We start from the raw sequence: 27,353 nt of genomic DNA, 5'->3' as shown, positions 1-27,353 counted from the left end.
AGAGATTTGGTTCTTGACTTCTTTATGGTGTATCAAGTTTGGAATTTTTGGAGGAGCTAGCTTTTCAGGATTTAAATGGGGATTGGAGGAATTGGTTGGTTTGATTTCTGTTTTTGATGTTTTAGATTTTCTCTGGTTTGTTCTAGATTTTTTTGGGAGATGCCTTTTATCTCCGTTGTAAGTTCTCTTCCCATTAATGAATTTCTTTTGCTACCGAAAAAAAAAAGAAAGCTTTTCCATATATGTTACAACTTTTGTTATTAGAAGTCAAATGCCTTTCTTATTTTTTGGTTATATTCTAAATAAACTTGGGTTTATTGATATGATTTACTTTCGTGTTGCGTGTTCATACATGCTACTTTTTAAGTTTGAATATCATAGTCAGTTACATGTCTATTTCTATGTGTATGTCTCTTAGTATTGGCATTTTTTCTAATCTGATCACATGAAAATTAATATCAGGGAACATTCCGTATGGCGTCATGGCGTGGAATACAAATAGCAGTAAAAAAACTTGGGGAAGAAGTAATTACTGACGACGATAAAGTGTGAGTTGTTCATATATAAGATACAATGAGTATGCTTTTTGTTCTTTAAGGTTTATTTTGCTAGTTTTCTTTGATTTTTCTTAAAGCAGTAACTATTGCACAGGAAAGCATTCAGAGACGAGCTTGCATTACTTCAGAGGATGCGCCATCCAAATGTAGTTCAATTCTTGGGTGCTGTGACTCAAAGCAGTCCAATGATGATTGTAACAGAATATCTACCCAAGGTATTTCCTATTGTTTGAATTGCTGGCATGGAATAAAATTACGCTTGACCATACCACCCTCATGCCATGGCGCCACCCCCCACCCCCCAAAAGAATTTGTTTGCATCTTAACTGCACTTATTTATTTATTTTTTTAATTTGTTTTGAGTGTTCTAGCAACTTCTAGTTTTTATTCCCGCTTATGTGATTTCTAATTGTAACCGCTCTTTTAATCTTTTCTCATCGGACCTTCAATAAAGCATGTGAATGCAATATTCTGGCAAACTTGATGGATGATGAGGCCGGGCCTTGGATCAATGATAAGGTTGTATTTTTGTGATGGTTGGTCATGGGTTTGAGTCCAAGGAAGCAGCTTATCTGCATAAAAGCTGGGGTAAGGCTGCATATGCTATGATGAGCCAGGGCCTCCCCCTATCCTCGCTAAGCAGGGAGCCTTGTGGCCTGTGGACTCCCTTTTATATGGGGGCTGCCCATCACCCTATTTGTCCTGGTTGATGCAGTTCCTGTGAATCTAGAGGCACTTGAAATCTGTTGAAATATTTTATAGTTGTGGCAGAAGAATCTACTTTTAAAATAATTTATAATGATGCATGGCCACTATTCTGGTTATGTTTGTAGAACTTCAACTTGGAATGCGTATTCAATTTGGTTTCCTGATGCCTTGTCCAACTTGAACAGAACTAGTGTCAGGTTCAATACTTTCAGGCCAAGCCTTGGCTACACTCTCCTGGTGATTGGGTTGGGCTCAGTGTTTTAAAAGGTGTTTCCCAGGTGCTCCTTAAGGCAAGACAAAAAGGCGTTCTCTAATAAGAAAAAATCTGCTTTCTGTTTGAGGCATTCATGTTTTGCCAAGTCGTGTGCTTTTTATGCTTCCACAAGTAAGCACACGTTTTTCAAGAATCAAGATTGTCATTTCTTTGAGAATTTTATGAAAAAATCAGGGCATAAAAGATTTAGAACTCCTTCAAAAGCTCTCTCAGCCTCCCTCTCCTTCGATGGTTTTGTTGATGACTCACAGTAGCTGCCGCCTGCTGTCTTGCTGATGCCTCCCCTCTGACAATCTCTATGATCTCCAGCAACATCTGACAATGCCCTTCCATTATGTGATAGATTTTGCATTTCTTGGATTGAGAGCTGTTTCTGCATGCAGAGAAAATCATCTAGATCTATTATAAGGCAGCAATCTTTGATGGCAAGGAGCTCCCAGATTCTCTTGAGCGGCCAATAATCACGGAACCAGCAATTAGTGTTTGATTCCCTTCTGCTATGAGTATGTGAAGCTGTAAGAAAGCATTGAGAAAGATGAGGTGTGCGAGGCGAACTGCTGTGGCTCTTTTGTAATGAACAAAGTCAACGTATTTTGTCTCTTGCATAGACATGTGTCTGTGGCATTGCAAATGCATATGGGTCATGAGATAGTGGATTTTTTTTTTGTTTTTTTGTTTTTAAAGTGATAAAGTTCATATAACAAGTCTTATATTAATTTTAATAAAATTCAAAATATTTAGTATATATAATTTTTATATATATTTAAGTCAAAAATTAAATTCCCAGAAGGCTTACTCCTTAACACCTTGAGGCGTACGCCCTACCTCATTAGGGTTAAAATGCCTTATCCTACCCCTTCGCCATTTAAAACACTGGTTGGGCTTTGTTTAGGGAGGTTTAATTTGTAAGTGCTCATCCAATTGACTAAGGTGCTGTCTAGGAGGTTTTTGGAGGATTTGGGTGAAACAGGATGTCCTATCAGCACATTGCTTTAACCGAGCATTGATTAGTCCTCTTGATGTCATGATTCTAATGAGGTTTTAAGTGATAGGTTACTTGATGCAGGTTGCTTACGGTAGATTGAATTTGGACTGGGATGGTTGCTTAGTTCAATAGACGTCCAACAAGTCTCCATTTTCAGGACATGCATAAGATATATTCTTCCTAAATAATTTACTTAAGGATGAGCATGTGAACAAGTCTCCACATGCACTTAATTTCTGAAAGCTTGCTTTTAGGCAAGCCATTATTTTTGGGTTATGAAACCTCTCCCTGTCTCGTCCCTATGCTTGTCATTGCTTTAGCCTGTTGCTATGGCTCCAGATTAAAGGGAAAACCTTGAGTGGATAGAGTGGGAAATGGTGAGTTTCTATTTGTGCCTTGTAACCTAAATTACAATTGATGGGTCAGCATATTCGGAGGCTGCAAAGTGGTTCTTGGGTGCCTGCGCCTAACCTAAATTCTTGGTGTTTGGAAGGTTGGGTTTGTGGATATTGTAGCTTACAATTTGGTAGTGTCAAGCATTAGATGTCAATTTGATAAATGAAGTGAGGAAGTTTTGGAGCTAAGGTTGGCTTGGAAAGGTAAGAATTATTGGTTTTTGTTCTTGGTGGGTCTATAGGGGATGGTGGTGAGGCTTTAAGCAGGAGGTGTGATGACTTGTAGTTTTAATCTTGATAGTAGCACTGATGCAAGGTGTAGAACAATGCATGATCGTGGAGCTAGGTAGTGACGGTTGGAAGTCACATGCTTTGTGATTGTGGGAGTGTGATGCAACCATGAAGCTTGTTCATGCAAATGGATATTTATTTATTTTTTTTTTTGGGGGGGGGGGGGGGGGTTGGAAGGGGGGAGTGGAGAGTTACTACGATTGTATTAGAGATAGCTAGGGTTTCTAGAGAGTGGACATGCATAGAATGACGGAGTGGAATGGGGTGGGTTGTGTAACTATTGTTTTGAACTTAAGCCAAATATTGGGTAGTATAGGCCTTTTTGAAGTTAATTCCCAAGTGGGTGAAGGTCTTTCAAGAGAACATGTCAGTTCAAAAATGGGCTTTGAGACCCAATTTATGTTGTGAAGGACCATATGATGCTGTCCAACATAATTGAGGGCCAACAAATGGAGAGGGCGTCACTGGTGTTTTTCAACCTCAACTAATATAGCGGCTGGATCCCCGTAGGAGATGCCTGCATGTTGGGGTGGTTTGAAAAGGACGGATACAGCAGGTCTGGTTTTGGGTAGAGTGTGTGGTTGGAGAAAAACAAGATTCATGGCTTGTCAAGTGTTTCTTCTTCAGCGAGAGCTAACAGTGTGAGTGGGCATGATGAGAATTTGTCTAGTGCACCAAGTGCAGGGGGAAGATGAGGTTCCTAGAGGTGGTCCTCTGGATAATGGAGGTTGGGCAAAGGTTACAAGGAAGTGGGAAATGCAGATGGTGGTTATGTGGTTGATGATTAGGTTGGCGCTCAAAAGTTGGTGGGGAAAGTGAGCTATGTCGAAGATATATACTTGTTGATAGTAGAAGGGCATGGAAGAAAGGAATTACTCAGTTTAAAGGCATATTGGTGGGTAAGTAAATTTTCAAAATGAAAATAGTGATTCAATTTTATATTGATGAGCTTTCGAATGGGTTGAAGTTAGATTTAGTAAAGGAAGGTTTGTGAGGGAAACCCAATTGTGGAGAAGTAGAAACGAGGTGATGCGTCTGATGATGCGAGTGTGTTGGATTCTTGGGTAGTGATTTTTATTGTGATGGAGGGTTACTTATAGATGAGATTCATGATCAATTTGGGTATGGATCATAATCTTTTGATTTATTGGGTGATACTGGTTGGTCTTTGCAAGTGTGGTAGAGGCAGCTAGGTTGCAATCAGGGAAGGCGAGGGCACAAAGGCTAGCTGGGATGGCTGGTTCTAATCTTGGATTTGGCAAGGTATGTGAGAAGGGAGGGTTTCCTTAACAAATTTAGGCCATTTAATAGAACATGCCCAAGGTTTAAATGATAATGCTTTGGGCCTTTCTTTGGGTTCAAAAGAGGGTTCTCGTTAACTGGGGATTTCTCAGTTGGTCTTGCATCTAAGAAGGCCCATTGTGAGGTTATGGGCGACGAGGCCCATTCCATGTCTGATCCGACTAAAGAACATGCCCATTCTCCTAGCCAAAATTCACAGAAGCCAGAAAAGGGGATGGGCATTCAGACAACTTTTAACAAAGTCCAAATCCTCTCTCCATTCTACAGGACAAACATAGAGTGGATAAACATTCTGTGTGTAATCAAGACAACTTTAGCTTGGTTTCTAAAACAGTTAGGGAAGAAAATAATGATATTAACAAAAGCATTAGATCAGTTGTTGATTTTGGTTTTGCAGAAGGGTTAGAGGCTGGTATATCCAGGAGTAATAGAAAAAAAGGTGTTGGTTTGGGTACAAAGATGTTTCAGGTTTTAACTCTGAATAATGTAAGGGACCAAAGGTGTAAGCTTGTCAAAAGGCTGCGCTAATGGGTGCAGAAATGAGGAAACTCAATGAAGCGAAGAGAGAGCATTTCGATGAGATAAGGCCAAAAATTTTACAGAGAGATTTTGCTGGTGAATTGAATATAGTGGAAGATGCACTTGCTAAGATGAAGGCTAGAGGAAGTAATGGGGTTAGCAAAAAGGAAAAGAGGAAAAAAATGGGGAGATTTTTCACATAATGATAGTGATGACATAAGTGAGTTTGAGTGTGATGGGGTTTTCCTGTTGGATGAGGTTCAGGAACAATATGAATTTGTTTTTGAACCCTGCGATGATCTTGGGGGACCTATAACATGTTCAACTAGCACCATTGAAAGGATTGGAGGGTGTTTCTATTCTAATAATAATGGGTTGGACGATAAAATGCAGTGCAGTGATGACATTTTACCTACACCAAAGGAGGTGATTTCTGGGAAGGATTTAGAAGTCAAGGGATATTAGATAACTTGCATTTGAAAAATGAGTGATGCTGGAGGAATAATGAAAGTGCAATTTGTTGGGGGTAAGTTTAGAGCGAAGAAAGGTTAGAGGGAGCTAGCAAATCTGAAGTGCGCCGCGAATTACAATGGGAAGGGATTGAAAAGGGGTTTTCCTTGGTTATTTGTTTTGGTTTGTTTTTTTCTACTTTTTTTTTTTTTTGGTTTTCTGTTTTTTGTTTTTTGTTTTTTGTTTTTTTTCTTTGGGGTGGACTTCTTACCCCCTTAGTTTGTAACTTCTCTCTCTCAATCTAATATACCTTCTTTTATTATTAAAAAAAAAAAAAATCCCTTTGTGCCTCCATCTCCGTGGGTGGTTTATAGTATGTTTCTATTTTCAGGGATGATGAAATAAGCAAGGAAAGAGGGAAGATTGGGCTGGTTTTTTGCCCACCCTTGCGTCTTGTGTCGGTGAACACAATAGAAGGATATAGATGCTCAACAACTACAAGATAAGATGGGTTTGTGGTTTTCTAATCAAGCGAGGCAGAGAAGTCTTTAAATGGTGGTAAAAGTAAGGCTAAGAGGTGGCAATGGGAATTAGTGAATCTGCAGTGCTTATTAACTATGGTGTACAAGGATTGAAAATGGGTTTTCTTAGTTAAAATTCTTAATTTCTTGTTCTAACTTGTTTTGGGTGGGTTTGCTTTAGTTTTCTCTATCTCTCTTTGTTTGTTTATTTGCTTTTCCCCCTTTTTTTGAGTATTTCTTGTCCTCTATTTATTGCATTTCCTTCCTCTCTTAATATATCTTCTTTTGTTTTTCATCTTAAAAAATTGGTATGAGAAGGCTTATCACAGGGTGTGCTAGGATTTCTTAGATAGGGTGTTGGGGAAAAAGGGTTTGGGGGTTGCTTTGAGAAAGTCATTAAGGGCTGCTAGTCTTCCACTAACATGTTTGTCAATTAATGAGTGGCCAAGGGATTGGTTTAGAGCCTCTTTGGCTATTATAGGGGGAGCCTCTTGCTCATACCATGTTTACATGGTGGTTGATGTTTTGAGTAGGATGGTCTTACATGCTTAGGGTGTAGGTGTTATGAAGGGGTATAGTGTTGTACTTGGGCAGAGATGATGTGAAGATTTCCCATCTTCAGTTTGTAGATGAAATGATGTTCTCCTTGAAGGATGATGTGATGAAACTTTGGGAAGTGCTTGCTTCATTTAACATTTTTGAGGAAATTTTGGACTTAAAAGATTATAATGGCTATGCCTGGTTTAGCATGGATTAATATGGGGTCATTGTAGGATTGAGGAGAGTTTAGTTATGTTAGATTACCACTTTAGCTTTTAAGCTATTATGTTGTGGGTCAACAACGTATATCAATCTTTAACGCTCCCACATGTGCAGCCCAACAACACGTGGAGAGATGAACACATGATAAATAACACCCGTGATTGGGAACACTATAATTTTTTTTAAACACCACACAATAAATGTGGGCAACAAGCTAGAACCCATGACCTCTTGGTAACTAGCTTTGATACCATGTTAGATTACTACTTTACCTAAAAGCTTAAACTATTAAGTTGTGGGCCAACAATGTGTATCAAGCTTTAACATGTTTATTTAGCAAGCCGTTTGGTCTTGTCTTGGCCTTTGACTGACTTAGGTATTCTTTTATGGGGTAACCCTAGATCTGCACCTTTTTGGGATCCAATGGTCAAGCATGTAGGTTAGAGATTAGATTAAAGAGTTGGTAGAGAGTATTATTTCCTTTTTTCTTTTTTTGGGTGGGAGTGGGGGATCACACTTATTAGAACGTCTTTCAAACAATCCATTTTATATTTTCCACTTTTTTGAAATTCCTTGTAGTTTTGTTGAGTGGTTGGAGGGGAGGATGAAGGATTTCTTATTGTATGGTGTCAGTTAGGGCAAGAGGGTTAGTTATTTAGTTGGGAGATGACTAGGAGGTCTAAGTCAAGTTTGGGCCTTCTAATGTTTTTTAACTAGGGAAATGGTTGCGGAGGTTCTCTTTGAAAATAGATTTTGTTTTGCGCAAGGTTATTAAGGTGGTGTTTGGATCTGGAATACGATGAAGGAATTAGAATGGGATTGGAATGAATGATTCCAGTTCCTTACATTTAGTTTGTGGGAATCCTGTTCTGTGCTAGAATTGAATTCCCCATTTTTTTTTTTTATTATTGATTCCGACCTCCTAGTTGAGGATTAAAATTTTATTCCAGCTAGAACTTGGGAATTTTGAAACCCAACTTTCCCTCTCACCATATGTATATATCTAGTCATATGCATACATAACACATCCATCCATCCATCCATCCATCCATCCATGAATATGCATATGCACATTCATGCATGCATAGTTGTCAACTTCAGATTTGAATCAAGACATTGAAATATGAAATTTGCAAATCAAGGGTTTTATTGAATCAAATACAGTAAAAATTTCCAAATTCAATTCCAAACGAGATACATATATGGCAATAAACAGCACTCGTTGAAAAGTGAAATATTTTAACAAATATGGACTTAGATTAAAACCTTAACAGTCAAAAGAACTAAGATATAATACATAAAATATGGGAAAAATAAAGAAAAATTACCAAAAAACCAAATGTATGGTTTTTGAAAAAAGTCATGCTTTATGTGTATGTATACTTTCTCTAGAACTAAAAAGAAAGAAAAGCTGATAATTTGCAACGTGAAGAAAAGCTTGTGAATAAATTGATTCAGGTACATTCTAGGAAGTTTCTCAATTCTCCTATGCAACGTGACTTCTTTTGGGCTTGAATTGGAAATTGCATGGTTCTAACAACTATGCATGCATGTATGGTACATTTATTTTTTTTGCTAGGTGCATTTATATTACGTACATATGCATAACATAATCATATACATATATCCATACACATGTATATATCTACGTGCACACACACATATAGACGGATAGCACACATCTTTTGATAAAATATAATATTATTACCATGGTTTGAATTGTTGATTTATTATATGATTTCATTATTTTTATTTTAAAGTAGAAAATGAATTGAAATAATATATTTTATCATTACATATACGAATATACATATATAATAATAATAATAACATACATATTAGTAAGGTATTCAACAACAACAACAACAGAAGGGGAGCCTAGGCGCAACGGTAAAGTTGTCGCCATGTGACCTAGAGGTTACGGGTTTGAGGCGTGGAAACAGTCTCTTGCAAAAATGCAACGTAAGGCTGTGTATTATAGACCCATCGCATGTGACCTGGAGTTCACGAGTTTGAGGTGTGGAAATAGTCTCTTGTAAAAATGCAAGGTAAGGCTACGTATTGTAGACCCACAATGACCCCCTCCCTAGACCCCGCATACACAGGCTTTGTACACTGGGCTACCCGTTAACAACAACAGCAAACCAAGGCTCTTAAGTCCCACTAGTTGGGGTTGACTCTATGAATCCTTTTTCGCTAATTTACATGATTGTGGGCAATTTACTCCAACAAGAAGTAGCTCACTCCTCACTGAGACTAAATCTTTAATTAGTTAAGCTTTTTAATTCCACTTTGAAATTAATTAATAATAGTTTTTTATTTTACTTCTTATATGTATGGAGCAGGGTGATCTTCGTGCATTCTTGAAGAGAAAAGGAGCACTAAAACCCACAACGGCTGTGAGATTTGCACTTGACATTGCAAGGTCCACTTTTGTATTCACATGCCTTTTTTGATGCTCTATTTTCTTTTCCTTTTCCTTTTCCTTTTAGATCTTTCAGCATCAACATCTTATATTAAACAATGATTAAATATATAGTTGTTGAATTAATTTCAAATTGTAAATTTGTCAGTTGCATTGCATGTGATTGCTGACTTAATAGTCTAGTTTTATGATTTATGTTTTTTTTTTAATAAAAATGGTAATGCTTTGTTTAATTAGATTATTAAATTATATATATGATGTGGTAGAAAAAGTTATAGTTAGATGACTCATAGTCTAGTTTTATGTTTTTTTTTTTTTTTTTAATCAAAATGATAATGCTTTGTTTTAATTATGTTTAATGAATTTATTGTAATGTTATATAATATGTAGTAATGGGTTATACTTTTTAACAAAATTTTGAATAAAGACCTACCATGTGTACCTAGTTTTAGATGAAAAATTTTAAATTTCAATAGGTGACTATCTTATTTAATTTGAACTTTAGGCATAGTTATGCTGTTGTCCATACAGGTTATAAAACAAATGGATATAATTTTATGTTAAACTTATTTTGGTATTTTTACCATATGTACTGATTGACTGTGGTCTACTTAAACATAAAATTTTGAAAGGAAAAAGTTATACAGAGCAGTTTTCTTTGGATAGAGTTACTTTTGTAGCTTATTTTTGGGCTCATTATTGAGGTTTCTTTTGGGATTTTGCTGTCAAATTTTCAGAAGGACTGGAAAGGGGCTTTGATGTAATTGTTGTTGTTTTCTTTGCGTATATTTGAATTTAGGAATATATCTTATCCTGCTTCTTCTGTAATTTTCTTTGTCTTTGTTGGTGAATTCTTCTTCTATCAAGAAAATTTATATGGAGTTGATTGAACATCCCCTGCCGACACAAAAAAGTGAGGGTTGGTTAAGTTATTAATTTATTATGTGACAGATGTGGAGATATAATAGATTATTAGTGATAGGTGTGTTGATGCAATATTTTGAAATGCCTGTGTTTAATATAAATATATTGTTATGCTATTTTCAGAATAGTTAAGTTTATTTAAAAAAATCAAATGTATTTTTGTTTAACATAATGTTTTAAATTGGAAAAACATTTAATACATTTATACTCTCATAGCCATTAATTTTATAAGGTTCATAATGCAACACTTGAAATTTTCCAGTGCATAAGAAAATTAAATAGTAAATGATTGGGTGAGTTGAGTTTAAGACCAAGCCTTTAAGATCAAGACATGTGTAGGTAAACACTCGGCCAAAAAAGAATTTGGACAGTTGATTTTAATTGTGTTTTGATATTCAATTATCTGATCAGTTGATCTGCTCAGTGTTTTTGTGTGTGTATATATTGACATTGATAAAGAATTTTATTAGAAAGAAGAAGGAAAATATGTGCAATAAAAGAGAACAAAAACAGCATGGAAAACCAAAGCGTCCTCCAACAAATAAATGCAAACCACAAACTAAAGAAAGGAAAAAAAAAAAAAAAAAAACTACAATACAGCTCAAATGAAGCTAAGTAATCAAATCTAACTGCAGGCCTTCTGGAGAAAAATTTCTTGAGAAGCCATTTGTAGAGTGCCATAGGGGCACAAGACAATCCATTCTACTCTAAACAAAGTTATGATATATAACAATATCCTGTAAGATTCTTGCATTTTTCATTAACCAGATATTCTTCACAAAGCTTTCCCTTCCTGCCCCTCCCAAAACCCTCTAAAATTAACAGTACATAAGCATCCAAGGTTGAAGGACAAACTCAGTTCTTACCAAGAACTCCAAAGAAGCTATTCCAAATAATCATGAAAAAAGTATAATAAAAGAATACATCCTAAGAAGCCCCCAGTCGTAAAATAAAGGATCATACATTCAGTGACGGGCTTTCTCTGGTCTTCGCTTTTGGAGCTAGTCATTAGTATTGATTTTATTAAGGATCATAAGCCCCCCAATCCTTAAATGAAGGAATCAGACATTCGGTGATGGGGCCTTTTCTGGTTTTTGCTTTTGTAGTCTTTAGTATTGATTTTATTAAGGATCATAGTCCAAGTTGAAGCCTGTATTTTTGAGGGAACTTTAGATTTTTCCAAATAAAAAGCTTGATATACGAAAGGATTAACATTAGGAGCATCAATCCAGTGAAGTAAGAAAGACTTGCACAAAAAGTCTCCAGAGGAATCCAGAAACCAAATTCCTATCTCTTTCCCCATGCAGAATGAGAAGAGTCGAGCACATCCAATAGAAGACGAGATCATTAATTTCCCTTTCATTTAAGTGTCTCATGAAGTGAAAATCCTACAATGACCCAACCTCCTGCAAAAGGAAGGAAAAATGGAAATCAGAAATTGGAGTATCATGGAGATATATAAACAAAAAAAATGGATATACTCAAGACAAAGGAGCCTCCCCAATGCAATGAACTTCTCAAGAACAAATTCTCTCTGTATTACTGACCTTACATAGAACATGAGGGTGAATCAAAATTTTCAAGGACTTGTGCAGGTAACATTTGCTCCAACTTTAGCATCCCACTTATTTTGCTGAATCCCAGACTTACTTTGGATTACCTTATGCAAATGAGAGCCAGGTTTCAAAGCAAATTGCTGTAACCACTTCCTCCACAAGGAAATGTTTTTAGACACCAAATTATCCAGACTGAAACTCACTCCCTCTTAGATCTACTCTTATCTCCCAACCTACAAATGATCTTTGCCCCTCATCTAGACTCGGTGATAAAAAATCCCCCATCAAATTCTCTAATTTACATGCTCCCCTCATGGGGATCTTAAAAGGAGACAAATAATACCACGAAATAGGATAGAGACTAATCTGAATAAGAGTAATATGACCCTCTGAAGTAAAGAAAGCTCCTTGCCACCTATTCAACCTTGAAATTCTCTCATTAATCAGGTCCCAACAAGATGTTATGGGATTACTGTTGAAGGGAACACCAAATTAAGTAATAGGACAACTCAAAACACCACAGCTTGCTGTCCTAGCAAAATAAGTACTCAACTCAATGCCAATACCCATGATATGCCTCTTTGTGATAAACTCTTAACTAAAAAACTTTCTCAAAATCGTTAACATATTAAAACAGCTACTCATTATCATCTGACCAAAAAAACGTTTGCGAGCTTTAAATGTGAGATAGCCAAATTGTCATTGCCCATCTTAATCCATTCTATTGACCTCTATCAACTCCTGTTTCAATCATTCTAATCAACACATCAATCACAATATGAGAGAAGAAAAGGGAAGTTTGGATCCCCTTGTCTAAAAACCCTTGGGCTTTGGCCCATGACTTTGTCCCTGAAATTGAGAAATCTAGAGAAGAGGGACACCCTCTAATCGAGTTCCTCCTTATCCCAAAACCCTTCCTATCCAAAAAGTTATCCATAAAACCCGGCGAATGTGACATAAGCTTTTTCAGTATCCAATTTCAGAACAGTGCATTGTTTCCTTCTTCTAGCACCTTCCTCAACCTCATTTGCAGCCAATGCTGCATATAAAATCTGTCAGTCACCAATAAAAATGCTCTGATTATGGGAACTAGTATCCATCAATACTCTACCCAACCTCTTAGATAAAACTTCGTTGAGATTTTATGTACTCTTTGTCAAGATAATGGGCTGAAAATCGCTTACCCTGGTAGCTCAGTCTTTCTTAGGAACAAGGTTACTAAAAGTTTAAATAATACTGTTAATTACTCTTAATACTCCTATCCACCACTCCATTAGACACTCTTACAAGATCTCCCTTCCAAAAGTTTCAACATTCTTGAAATAAAAGGCTACTTTAAACCCATGTGGTCCTAGTGCTTAGCTCCTTCCATCTCAAACAATGGTCCTCTGACCGCACCTTCCTCAAAAGGCCTCCCTAACTTGCTCATTTTGTTATGATAAATAGGGTACTGGTCCAACCCCTCAATCTTAGCTCTGCCCTCATCCTGTTATGAATACAAATTCTTATTAAAAACAGTTATCACTGCAATGCAATCAACATTCCTTGTAACCTTTACTAAAATCCTTACCATCTTCTAACTCTTTACTAAAATCCTTCTCCTCCTATCACTTGCCACTCTATAAAAAAAGCTTTGTATTACAATCCTTATTTGGAACACATTTCATTCTAGTCTTCTGTGGTTCTACCTCCAACTTGCATTCTCCTTCAAAAGAACTTGCTCTAATTTTAAAAATGAACTCTTCTACCATCTAATTCTTCTGAAAGAGTACCCTCTTCCTTTAATCTTTCTTTCACACCTCATGTAAAATATCTCTTTTTCTAATACGCAAATCACAAAAAGCCCATATTGTGATTAGAAATTCTTTAGATTCTCGTCCTTCAGTCCTAACATTGATGGTTACTTTGTCATACATATCCTTAATGACATCAATATGTCTACTGCATACTCCCTTATTTTCCAATGCCCACCAAAGTGCTCCCCTAGGTACTCTACCACATGCTTTCTCAAGGTCAATAAAAACCATATACAAGTCCCTCTTCTTTTCCATACACTTCTCCATTAACATTCTTAGAAGATGAATAGCTTGTTTTGTCAACCTCCTAGGCATAAAACCAAATTGATTCTTTGAGACCGTAGCTCCTAATCTTATTTTTTGTTTAATTGCCCTTTCCCAAATTTCATCATATGACTCACAAGTTTGATTCTATAGTAGTTATTACAGTTTTGATATTAGCTCTCTTTTTGTATAAAGTTATTACTGTGGTTTTCCTTCACTCCTTCGACATTCTCTTGGTTTTTCATGTATTGTTGAAAATATTTGTTAACCATACACTTCCAATATCTCGTAAACATTTCCAAACTTCAATTAGGATGTTATCTGGTACTAAAGATTTTCCACTTTACATCTTTTTTACACCATCTTTACTTCACCGTCTCTAATTTTATGGATAAATCTCATATTTTTAGTTTTTTCGTCATTTGTCAGATCTAAGTTCAAACTTTCAATTTGGTTTTCATTAAACAACTTTTTAAAGTATCTTTGCAACCTTTTTTTTATGTCTTCTTCCTTAACTAGGATATTATCTTCCTCATCCATTATATGATTTACCTTACCAAGGTCTTTGCACTTTCTTTATCTAGCTCTAGCAAGTTTATATGCGCCCCTTTTTCTCCTTTTTAATCTAATCTAGCATATAAATTATCATAAGCTCTATGTTTAGCTTCACTAATGGTCTTTTTTGCATTTTTCTTGCGTCTATACTTTTCAAGGTTTCTTATGTTTATACAATTATACCATGTTTTGTACCAAATTCTTTTGGTCTTTATGGCTCTTTGGACATCTTGATCCCACCAGCAACTTTCTTTACTACCTAAGCGACTTCCTTTAGATTCACCTAAAATCTCTTTTACTATATGCTTGCCCTTTAGGCTCCACCACCTAGTCCTCTTGCACTAATTTATTTTGTTCTTCTCTTCTATGTCCTATTACATATTTTGAATACTATAGCTCTATGTTGTCTAGTTAAATAACTTTATAATCCTTACCAGATAAATGATCCCCCCTCCTAGTTAAGAAAAAATCTATTTAACTTTCATTTTTACCATTCTTGAAGGTTATTAAGTGTTCTTCTCTTTTCTTAAAGCATGTATTCAATATAACCAAATCATAGGACATGGATAATTTGAAATCGATTCATTTTATCTCCATATCCATGGCCTCCATGTATCTGCTCATAGCTTATTGTCCCTCCTATTGTGTCCATTCAGATGAGCTCCAATGAATGTTTTTTCAAATCTTTATATCCCTTGTACAACACTATCCAAATCCTCCCAAAATTGTTTTTTGAGGTTTTCTACTAATCTTGGTGTACACACTACGGACATTGATTATCTCTAAGCCTAAAACTATCTTTATTTTAATTATCCCATCCCCTATTCTTTCGACGCCCGCAATATTATCTTTAAGGTCTTTGTAGTAAATGAAGTCCTCCCAATCTGTAGTAAATAAAAATCTATCGATCTTAGTTGCAACAGTGCTACAAACCAAGTGAACTACACATTAGAAAGAGGGATATCACTCCAATTGTAATCCCTAATGAAAGAATCAACATCCCCATCCCCACCAAAAAAAAGGGTGTCCTTGAGCCACAAGGCTCCCTACTTCGTGGTGGTAGGGGGAGGGTTGTCATAGTGTACACAACCTTACCCCTACTTTTATGTAGAAAGGGTGTTTCCTTGGACTCGAACCCATGACGAACCGGTCACGAAGGAGCAACCTTACCGTTGATCCAAGGCCCGCCCTCATCCCCACCCCCATCACCAAAAAAAAAAAAAATTCCTAGAAAGAGGAATGGTGCTGCAAATTAAGTGAACTACACATTAAAAAGATGAATATCTCTCAAGTTGTAATCCCAAACGAACGAATCAACACCTCCTCATGTAATCCTAGAACACCCAAATTAGGCCTATAAACCTGAACTGAACTTCCAATTTCCTTGATCCTTATCATATAAAAAAACAAACACAAAAAGAACCCAATAAATTATCCAATTTACAGGCAAACCTAGTGGCCCAGACATTCATAATGCCCCTTGAAGAACCAATAGAATCTAAACAAAGCCAGTCCTTCAACTTGGAGTCCCAAATACTTCTAGTAAGAAACCCATCCACAGTTTCTAATTTTGACACTTGTAACAAAACAATAACAGGGAAAATCTTGCACATAACTTTGTTATGGCTTGATATGCATTGTTGGCTTACAGTCTAATAGTTTAAGCTTTTAGGTAAAGAGGTAGTCTTACAATGTCTTTAATCTTACAACGGTTAACAAGATCTCCAAACCCTTAATACTCTAACTCAGTTCTTTCATTCTGAAACCTTGCTACCCAACCTTGCTCCCCTTCTTCCCATAGTTGATAGTGGTTTCTATTTTTTGTATTCAACACCCATTTTCCCAGCTCATAGGTCCCAAGGCCAAGGGTCACAACAACCTTCCATTTCCCTGACCTAGAAGACTCACTAACGTGCAACCAAATCTATCCACCAACTCCTTCGGGTCTCAGTTGTCCCTCATCCCTCAGAGGTTTGAAACTCACAACTCCTTCAGAACATAGTTTTCTTTGGCAATACAAATAAGTCTTTTCATTTGAACATCAACAGGTATGGGCATACTGCTTTTGTCAGTTAAAATCATCCTCATGAGTACCTGACAAACTCATTCACAGTATTAAGAGCATGAGAAGTAGTAAAAGGAGACAGGGAAGAAACAGTAGGGTCATGATTACAAGAGAAATTAGCAGCATCTAAATTCATGACTCACATTTCCTGTAGAAACCTCTACTAAATCAATAGTTCAATACCATGCTGTCCAGTTTTACAATGACCATCAAAGTATCAAACACACCCCTGACCTTGTGTAAGTCTCATTTGTCTTCCCATGCACATCCTCTTCGGTCCGGAGACTGTCCTTCTTCATCAAATGTATCAGGTTCAACCAAACCAATTATAGGAGGCCCAGCTGTACAGGAGAGTGATTATCCTCTTGATCGCCAATTTCATCTGACAGAAAATCATTTCCCCTTCATAAATTTGATCAAATTCCTGTTCTTGCTCAAAAAGCAGTCCTGTTCTTCCCAAAATCAACAGAGTGGTTACAATTACCTACATTAGAATCCCTCTCCAAACAGGCCTCTGTGTCACCATATTCAGGTTGTTCAACCAGAGCTGGTGCTGCAACTCTCCTGGCTGAATCACAGATCCCTTTCAGCTCCGTACCATTATCCAATAATCCCTAATTACAGATAAAATGCGACTGATGTGGGAACTATTACCCTATGGAATAATTTATTATGTTATTTAACATTCACCATTTCCATCCATCTCTTCTGCAGCGGTCACCCGGATCTCTATTTGCAGCACATCCTTCTGGTTACACCCCTTCTCATCACTCCCAAGAGGATTGATGCAAGAAATATCCATGTTAGGTCGGCTATTGGTTTCTATCCTGAACTTTCAGTGATCTGGTAGGTCCCTTGTAAAATGCATTTTTCCCTTGTTCAATTGAAGTGTCTTGATCGTGGCCTGCAATTTCTTTGACTGGATTCTCTTCCATTTCCATCACTGAACTGTGTTAATTTTTTTGGCCCATGCTAACTGGCGCATTATCTGTTTTGTTATTAGGGTGAACAGCATTAATTGGGTTCTTAAAGCTTGGCCCAAAATCTAGCAACTTAAGCTTTTAGTTCAAGTGGTAATCTAATGTGATATTAGAGGCATGGTTGCCAGGAGGTCCTGGCTTCCATTCATCCTTCCTGTGTTTATTGTCAAATTGTTGAATTATCTTATGTTCCCAAGTGATGTTACTTATTGTATGTTTCCCTCTCCATGTGCAATCAGGCTGCATGTGTACGGGAGTTTTAAATCTTGATATACCTTGTTAGTCCACAATCTAATAGCTTAGCTTAGGCACAGTGGTTTTCTAAATCTGGGCATGCTGACATTATAATAAAACCTTCAGGGCCAAGATAGCTAAAATAAGCGATAATTTGCTGAGCTTGTGATCTACTAACAAGCAGCCTTCTTTTGCTTTAAATTTTCCCATGACTCATCTTGTTGAAAGTCCAAAAAATGTTGTCTTAGAGGTAGAGACGGAGAATCTCTCTTGTTCAATCTGAACTTGCCTGAATTAATTTTCATGCCAGCCTGTTCTTTCCAGCCATTGTTGCTGGAAAACCTCCTTTGCTGCCCAGAAGGACTGCCAAATTTTTTGGGTCTGGACACAGCCAAAGAAGACTGATAATCTCTCATCTTCTTTCACGAGATTGAAAGATCCACAATCTTAGCATTCGAGCTATGAGCCTTCCTGCATGGCAAGCAAATTAGACTCTTGAATTCAGCTAGTCACCATATAAAACCTGTATTTTCTAGATTCTTTTTGTGTTGATCAATATTGTTAACCATCCTACAATATAATAGTTTGTTTTAATATCTATCCTTTCTATCTCTTGCATTTTTGACATTTTCTCAGATTTTTTCTGTACTATTGTTTTCTGTCAACAATCCTTTAATATCCCTGCAAAAAAGAAAATATCATTGAATTAGTTTTCTGCCAGAGTTTTGTCTTTATTTTGTCAATTTGGAAATAGATTGCTGTTGGAACCAAACTTACAAAACTAAGTGTGGCTTGGGGACATTATTTGAGTTGATTGGTTAAAAAATTGGCTTAAAAACATATACATGTTCTAAATTCTTGTGGCTGGTATCTGCCTGGACCTGATTATCAGCCAATGTTGTATACCCAAGCATCAATGGAATTTGGACTTCGATCTATTTTCCTTCATTATGTTTCTTTATTCATCATGCTTGCAGGGGAATGAGTTATTTGCACGAGAATAAACCAGGACCAATAATTCACCGGGATCTCGAGCCTTCGTAAGTTTTTTCTTTAATTGATGTTTGGTTTTCTCTGAGCTTTGTGTGTATGCTTGCTCACATGCATATATGCACGGTACAATTTTGCATGAAGTTACTACAATCTTCACTCTCTGCCTTTGTCTGAAAATATCAGAATTTTTTTTGTTGCCTACGAATAAGTTAACAGAAATATATTGCGGGATGATTCTGGGCATTTGAAGGTTGCAGACTTTGGAGTTAGCAAGCTACTGAAATTTGCCAACACAATCAAAGAAGATAGGCCTTTAGCCTGTCAAGATACTTCTTGTGAGTATGTTATTTATGAATGCATATTCACACTCATGAAGTCATATACAATGAAATGGAAGCAATAACCCTAACCCTAAATTTTTATAGAAATTAAGAGGATTATTAAAACATTGAAAGGCTAAAGTTCCTCACATATTTGATGGTAGTTGATCCCATTGTCCTTGAATTTTTATCATATTGCTCCCCATCATTTAAAACCTTGGCCATGCCCTTGCATGCTATTTGAGTTACCATTTTTCTGAATTTTTTTCGTACTTGTTTCTCCTTGGCTTTGTTGAAATTTTGTAGATTAATCCTTATAATGCTTAGAAAAAATAATAAAAATTTAAAATAGATTTATGATCATTTTTTTCTTGAGTACTTGATATAAAATAATTTTGGTCAATTGACTTGCTACCATGTTAATGGTTTTTGTAGTATTTACTTAAAATGTTATTTGCTATGAACAGGCAGATATGTGGCTCCGGAAGTTTTTAGAAATGAAGAATATGATATCAAAGTGGATGTTTTTTCTTTTGCTTTAATACTGCAGGAGGTAAATTTTTCTTTTCTTTTTCTTTTTCTTTTATTCGTTAGGCTTTCCCTGCATTAGGACATATAACCTTTAAAACTGAAGTTTGATTTAAATTTAATAAATGTGGTTTATGTTTGAGCATATATTGATATAGAAGAGGATGCTCTCAAATCATTAGAGTTCTTAGGTAGCTATCATGGTATCACTCATCAATGAGTAGTGATGGCAATTACAACCCATACACATTAACCCGCCCATACCCACTATAAATAAATAGGTTAGGGTACACTTATATAATTATACGAGTCATAAATGGGTGAACCATTTAGACCCAAAATAAAATGGGTGAAAATGGGTTTAGCCGCTTAACCCATCAACCCATTTGAATTTCCAACTTATAATATTAATTGATTTAATACACCTCATTTAAAACTATACTATAATAATATAAATACGTAGTTAATATTATAATTTGGATGTTATGTATGTAATTACGTAATTTTGGATAGTTTGGTTCTACTATTTTTGTAATTATAATTTGGTTCGGTTATCCAAACTAGTTAATATGCATGTATGTAATTGGTTCAATTTAGACATGTTTGTAATTATGTAGGTATGTAATTATGGTGTTGACTGCACCTATTATTTGAAATTAAATTACATAATTACGTAACTAATACTAAGATTCAGAAATCTATGTCAATAGTTTTTGTAATCGTTGATAATTCGATTCCAATATGTAAATTATTATATGATTATGCATGTACATAATTGGTTTTGTTTGGTTATACAATTAATATGCATGTGTACTTAATTACGTGATTGGTTCGATTTAGATATGTTTGCAATTATGTAGGAGTATGATTATAGTTTTAACTACATAATTACGTAATTAATACTATAATTCGAAAATATGTGTCATTAATTTTGTAATCATGGTAAATTTTAATGTATGTATGTAATAGCGCAATTGCTTATGTACGTAATACTGCAGTTACATATGTACGTAATAACGCAGTTACGTATGTACATAATTGGTTTGGTTTGGTTTGGTTTGGTTTTATGAATAATATGCATGCATATACGTAATTATGTGATTGGTTTGATTTAAATATATTCGTAATTATTTAGGTATGTGATATAGTATTGACTACGTAATTACATAATTAATACTCTGATAATCTATGTTTATAGTTTTGTAATCATGGACAATTTGATTCAAATATGTTCATAGTTATGCAATTATGCGTGTACTTAATAATTAGTTTAGGTTGGTTTTCCTAACCAATTAATATGCATGCATGTACATACTTACGTGATTAGTATGGTTTAGAAATTTCTGTAATTATGTAGGCCTGTAGTTATAATATTTAGTGTGAGATTGGTCCCCCTTTTTTTTTTCTCAAATTTTCCTTTCTAAAAGTAAAAGTTGGGTCAAACGTGTTTGGTAAACAACTTTCCAACTTTTAAAATCAACTTTTAGCTTTTTTAGTGAGCTTTTGAAAGTTACAAATTTGAAGCTTCTAAAAGCTAAAAGTTAACTTTTTCTCCAAAAAATTATTCAATTACATTATTGCCCTTAATTTTATTCAAATATTACAAAACTATCAATGCATTAATTATATTTTCTAAAATACTTATATATTTTAGTTATTTTAAATATTTTTAGGCACCTTACAACTTTTTTACGAACACTCAAAGCTAACCTTTTCTTTCTAAGAGCTCATTTTTTACATGGGCAAAACATTTTTAAAATAATATAAAAAATCTCCTTTTTATCAGTTCCTTTTTAAAAAGCCCTTTTAAAAAGCCACTGGGGTGCCAAACTAAGCTTTAGTATTTACTACACTCATTATTTGAAATTAAACTGTATAATGACGTGATTAATACTATTATTTGGAAATTTATGTCCATAATTTTGTAATCATGGACAAGTCAATTTGAATACGTATGTAATTACGCAATTACACATGTATGTAATTTGTTTAGTTTAATTTTCTAAATCAATTAATATGCATGCAGCATGCATGTACGTAATTAGGTGATTAATTTGGTTTTGAAATGTCTGTAAGTATAGAAGTATGTAATTATACTATTGACTGCTCTTATTATTTGAAATTAAACTATATAATTACATAATTAGTATAATTTGGAAATCTGTGTACATAGTTTTGCAATCATAGACAATTTGATTCAAATATGTACATAATTAAGCAGTTACATAGGCATGTAATTGGTTTGGTTCAGTCGGTTTAGATGTGTTTTTGAATTGAGATTATGTAGGTATGTAATTATGGTATTTGTTATACATAAAATCTTCTCAAAGCAATAGCCTCAAGCTTAGACAGTGAGTCTAGCCATGAAGATGATGTTCTCGTACTTTGTGATCCAGATGAAAATTTTTTCGGCTATTCAAATAATTGAAAGGGATATTTAAAATTGAAATGAAATTGAAATTATTCAAATACAACAACGTTTGAAAAAAAAAATATTTATATTCTCAGAATAATAGAAACACCTAAAAGGAAAGAATGCTGAAAACATTTTTACAAGAGATTTCTCAAACACTTCCAGAAATTTCTCTCATGATGCACAGATTTCGTAAGATACCTCCTTACATATAAAGATTATCCATTTATAAACATAAACTAACGGACTTGAACTAGTTTGAAATTCAGGGAAGCTTGATATTGTAAGTCTTTACAGCTGGATAGTTGAGCTTGATATGTTGGTAGAGCTCAAAGTGTTGGTACTTGATGCTTTGAAAGATTGAAAGCTTGAAAGCTTGATATGATTAGTTTTTAAGGCTGGGTGGTTGAGCTTGAAGTGTTGGTGGGGCCCACTACTTTTACCTGTAGTTGAGCTTGAAGTTTCAATGAATCTTGAAAGCATTAGTGGGTAGGGCCCACCACCTTCAAATTCTTGTGCTCTTGAGGATAGGCTTGAATAAAAATCTTAAAAATCTCCATTAAAGCTTAAAAATCATCATTGAATTAGAAAGTACAGGAACCTGGTCTTCATGGTCAGAGTCACTAAACTTGAGGCTACTGCTTTGAGAAGATCTTTGTAATCTTCTTTGCCACTGCAGGAGTGCTTGAATTTTGATTTTTGCAGTGAGAAAGCTTGATTGTAGTGGAGAAGCTGAAACTTTGGATCCTTAAAGATTTTGGAGCTGGAATTTTAGAACTTGAAGAGGTTGAGAATGAATTTAGCCATTTTGAAATTCCTGAAGGATAGAGTCTTTCGACTTCTGTCATTTTAGCCCACCATTTGATTTTAAATTGCCTGGCTAAAGAAAGGGTGAAATCGAAATTTTATCCTTGAACATAGTCCCAACAATCAATCCAAGGGACCTTAAGCTTGATGATGAATTGAATTTCTGCCTCTGCATTTGAGAGCTTGAAAGTTTTTTTAAACAGTTTTTAGCCATTGAGAACGTCAGGCGGAAAAACATGGGGCTTCATGAGCTTAATGGGATCATGGGAGTCTACTTCATGAGTTTAATCATAAAATTGTAGACTCTTAATGGGATCGTAGGAGTCTGCTTCATGAGCTGAAATTGGGGTTTTAAAGGCTTGTGCCTTATAAATAAGGCCCAATATTAATTTCTAAAGCTCCTGAATGGGTCTTTCTCTACTCTCGTGGCCCATTTGGTCCAAAGCCTTACCTTATAGGGAAAAAACTAGGGTTTTTATTTTGGGCAGCAACCATCTAGAGACTCCTTCAGGTCCTTCAACACTCAGCAGTAGCCTTTGGCAGCAGCACCAGTCACAGAGGGTAGAGCAAGAGCAGGAGAGCCTTCCGAAGCAGCACCAGTCCTTTGACCGAAGCATGAAGCCTTCGGAAGCAGCATATCCACTTCTCCAGTTGCGGCTCTCGTCTCCATCGACAGCAATGGAACCAAAGCTGAGGAGCAAAGCTGCTTTGGGCTTTGACAGTGCTATCTCCTCTGTGAATAGGTTTATCGCTTCTCTCTGCCTCTCTTCTTGTTTTGGCAGCAGCAGGGTGTCCTTCTGAAACTCTTATATTTTCTTCGTGAGACTTGAAATCTTCTGAAACTCTTATTTCTTCTTGTTGAGAGTTGAGATTTGACATCTTCTGTTTTTCCCTCGTTCTTAGGCTCTGAAAAATCTAATTTTGTTTCTGATTGGAGATTGATGATGGACTCAAAAATCTTCTGGAACTCTGATTTTATTTCTGATTTTGTTTTCAACTTTTCACCATGACTTCATACTGATATCCTTTTGGCTTTGACAGAGCTATCTCTTCTGCTAATAGGCCTCATGTAGTCACTGCAGTGCAATTGCATACTTCTTAAGCATGTCTTGTGGTATTGGTGGATTAGGGAAGAGCAAAAATAAAAATTCAGCAGGTAATGGGACTCATGTTGGATGGGAGCATGGTACAGAAGTGCATAATAATCCTACGAAGGTGAAACATAGATATTGTGGAGTTGTTTGATTTGGTGGTATATATAGGCTAAAACATCATATTGCTAAAACTAGATTCTGTTGATTGGGCTTGCAAAATGCCAATAAATTGTTTTCTCACATCCTCTGGAGCATTACTACAACACTCAACATTTTGTCTAGTTCCAGCAAGATGATGTTTTAGCCTATATATACCACCAAATTGAACAACTCCACGACATCGACGTTTCACCTTCTTAGGATTATTATCCACTTTTGTACCATGTTCACATCTAACATCAATTCTATTACTTGCTGAATTTTAATTTTTGCTCTTCCCTGATCCACCAACACCACTAGACATGCTTAAGAAGTATGCAATTGCACTGCAGTGAGTGCACGAGACCTATTAGCTGAAGAGAGAGCTGTGTCAAAGCCAAAAGGATATCAGAAATCAGAAGTCATGGTGAAAAGTTGAAAACAAAATCAGAGTTTTAGAAGATTTTAGAGTCAATCATCAATCTCCAATCAGAAACAAAATCGGATCTTTCATTGCTTCATACCTTAAAGAACAAGGATACAAAGAAGAGGAAGATATCAAATCTCAACTCTCATCAAGAAGAAATAAGAGTTTCTGAAGATTTCAAGTCTCATGAAGAAAATATGAGAGTTTCTGAAGGATACCCTGCTGCTGCCGGGGAAAAAAAAAAAATGAAGAAGAAGAGAGGCAGAGAGAAGTGCTAGACCAATTTGCAGAGGAGATAGCTGTCAAAGCCGAAAGCAGCTTTGTTTCTCTGCTTTGGTTCTTCTGCGGTCAAAGGAGATGAGAGCTGTGACTAGAGAAATGGAGATGCTGCTGCCGAAGGCTCTCCTGCTCTTGCTTTACTCTCTGTGATTGGTGTTGCTGTCGAAGGCTACTGCTTAGTGTCGGAGGACCTGAAGGAGTCGCTAGATTATTGTTGCCCAAAATAAATCCCGAATTTTTGCCCAAAAATGTGACGGCTTTGGGCCAAGTGAATAGAGAAAGACCCATTTGGGAGCTTTAGAAATTAATACTGGGCCTTATTTATAAAGCCCACACCCATTAAAACCCAATTTCAGTTCATGCAGTAGACCCCTACAATTCCATTAAGCTCATGAAGTATATCCCATTTAGAAGCTAATGTGTAATGGTTCTATGGTATGTGCTTCTTGTCGATTTTCATCTTCAAAGTGACTTATGGTGTACCTACAGCCTAAATAGATAATGATATGCTAGATTTGCTTTTGCTTGAATGAAAAAAATTTTCTAATCAAGTAGCCGGAAGAATAATGTGAACAATCCCAGATTCCAAAAATGACTCTGTAATTCCCATATTTGAAATAATTGAGTTTAAATAGCCTGCATTATTGGGATGAATGAAAGTATTAATGAATACATATAATTTGTAGTTGCAGATAATATTTCAAAATATCAATTGCTATGATGGAACAAATTCTTGCTTGGTTCTTCGTTTCCTACATATTTCATATTCTAATTTTTTGTAGTTCTTTATTCTAATTATATTCTTATTACCTTTTTTTTTTAAAAATTAAATTTACTTCCAAGGTTTGTTGTTGCATTTTCCAAAAGTAAGTCCTAACATATGAAGCCTTGTAGCATCATATCAATTGATGGTTCTAAGCTAATATTTCTTTCTGATTTAAATGTGGTATATCAATCATTCAGTTCTCTCATTTAGATGTGGTGATTTAGACATATAATTACACTAGAGTTACCCATGTTTTGTTTTTCTTTTTTGGATAGAAAAAGCTTTATTAAGCCAAGAGGGAAACAGATACAATAGCAGAGGAGCAAAAGTCCTTGCACTAAAGCCCATGAAAAAGTAATAAATATATCAACATAATAAAGCCACCTAGTCTCAACTGACATCCTGAAAGCAACAGCCCTTAAAACAGCCTGTGCTATAAGCCCAAAGTGAAGCCAAATATTGCACCTTGCAGTAGAGTTACCCATGTTTCTTACCTTGAAGAACAAATGATGCTCATCATTTGTGGGTCATTTGATGGTTAATATGCTCAATGGTTGGAATAATCCTGTAAGATGAAAGCCTATTGGAAATGCATTTGTGGGTCATTTTTGGGAAATGTTGGAAAAGTTTTAGTATAATTTATTTCATATATGTATTTGTATCTTTTAGCTGTTACTTTCTGTGTTGCCATGGTACTTGCCTTGTCGTTAATCTGCATAATGATTCTTTCATAAATTGAATCAAACAAATGGGCCTTTTAATTCAGTGGGAGAGTAATGCTATGGTAAAGCGCAAATCATCAGTTTTTTGGTGGTCATTTGTTGTGTACTAAGTTCTAACTTGAATAATGTGAAGTTGTATAATGGCAATTATAGTTGACTTGTAAAAATTGATGATAATTTAATCTTATATTTTTTGGCAAATATTTTGATATAAGAGGCCTAATATCCAACTTATGAAATGTTTTATACCTTAGATGATTGAAGGCTGTCCACCATTTCAAGCAAAGCAAGAGAACGATGTTCCTAAAATATATGCTGCAAAAGAGCGCCCACCTTTTCAAGCTCCAGCTAAGCGTTATGCATATGGTCTTAGAGAGTAAGTCCAACATATTTTTGCTCCATCTTCGTATTATGATAAGTAACATAATATTTTGTTTTACAAGGACTTAGCCTTGTATTACCTATAGCTTTCAGTATGCTCTATCCTAATTTCCCCTAACTATTTATAACGTTTATTTATTTTTTTGGGTAACCAAATGTTACATTTTCAATCATGTTTTCTTTTTGTTACATGATCTGACACACAGAATTGGATGTCTTGTTTCTTTGATTTACGAGCATATTGGCACAAAGAATTGTTTGATTACTTTCGAGCAAAAATATCATAAGGTTAGAGATATAAGCGAGGTCATAATTGTTGATTTTGACTAAAATTTTGAAAGTGTGGAAATTTTGGTGGAAATTTCAATGTTAATGTCAATTTTGAATTTAAAAAATGTTCGAAATTAGTACTAGAGCATGGAATTCTTTTGTGGAACTCTAGAAATTATTAGTAGACACAATAATGCAAGATTTAGAACTAAAAATGTCTATAAACATTATGGATAGATGTGGGGTGTAAGGGAAATTGAAAATAAGGTAATCATAAAAAAGCATCCTTGGGCCACAAGGCTCCCCACTTGCGAGGGTGGAGGGGGGAGTTATCACAGTGTACGTTGCTCACCTCTGCTTAAATGCAGAGATACTGTTTCCTTGGACTCAAACCTTCACCAACTGGTCACAAAGGAGCAACCTTATTGTTGATCCAAGGGCCGCCTTCAAAGCAGCAATCTTACCTTACTGCAATATAGCAGTCAATATGTATATATATATTTTTGATAAGAGAAAAATTTTACTGACCGTAACAATGTACGAAAGGATGGGGACAAAATGTCCTCTAGGTACAATGAGCTACAACCAAAAAGATTGCAGTCATATTTTTAACATATTTAATTAATATAAATGAAATACATAAATCAGTTTG

At 35.6% G+C, this 27,353-nt stretch overlaps 1 protein-coding gene across 4 annotated transcripts in view; it reads left to right on the top strand.

Moving 5' to 3' along the window:
* The window catches only part of LOC131144846 (integrin-linked protein kinase 1), a 66,627-nt gene that overhangs the window by 16,856 nt on the left and 22,418 nt on the right, over positions 1-27,353 (top strand). For all 4 annotated transcript variants that reach the window (XM_058093746.1, XM_058093745.1, XM_058093744.1 and 1 more), the window contains 7 exons: positions 463-548; positions 652-772; positions 9,110-9,189; positions 18,541-18,603; positions 18,773-18,891; positions 19,344-19,429; positions 26,305-26,426. In XM_058093746.1, coding sequence (XP_057949729.1) covers positions 463-548; positions 652-772; positions 9,110-9,189; positions 18,541-18,603; positions 18,773-18,891; positions 19,344-19,429; positions 26,305-26,426 — 677 coding nt within the window. The remainder of the gene's footprint in view (positions 1-462; positions 549-651; positions 773-9,109; positions 9,190-18,540; positions 18,604-18,772; positions 18,892-19,343; positions 19,430-26,304; positions 26,427-27,353) is intronic.

The sequence above is a fragment of the Malania oleifera genome, chromosome 12, assembly GCF_029873635.1.
Source record: "Malania oleifera isolate guangnan ecotype guangnan chromosome 12, ASM2987363v1, whole genome shotgun sequence".
NCBI lineage: Eukaryota > Viridiplantae > Streptophyta > Magnoliopsida > Santalales > Ximeniaceae > Malania > Malania oleifera.
The sequence above is the reverse complement of the archived record's forward strand: the minus strand, read 5'-3'. Positions and strand labels throughout refer to the sequence as shown.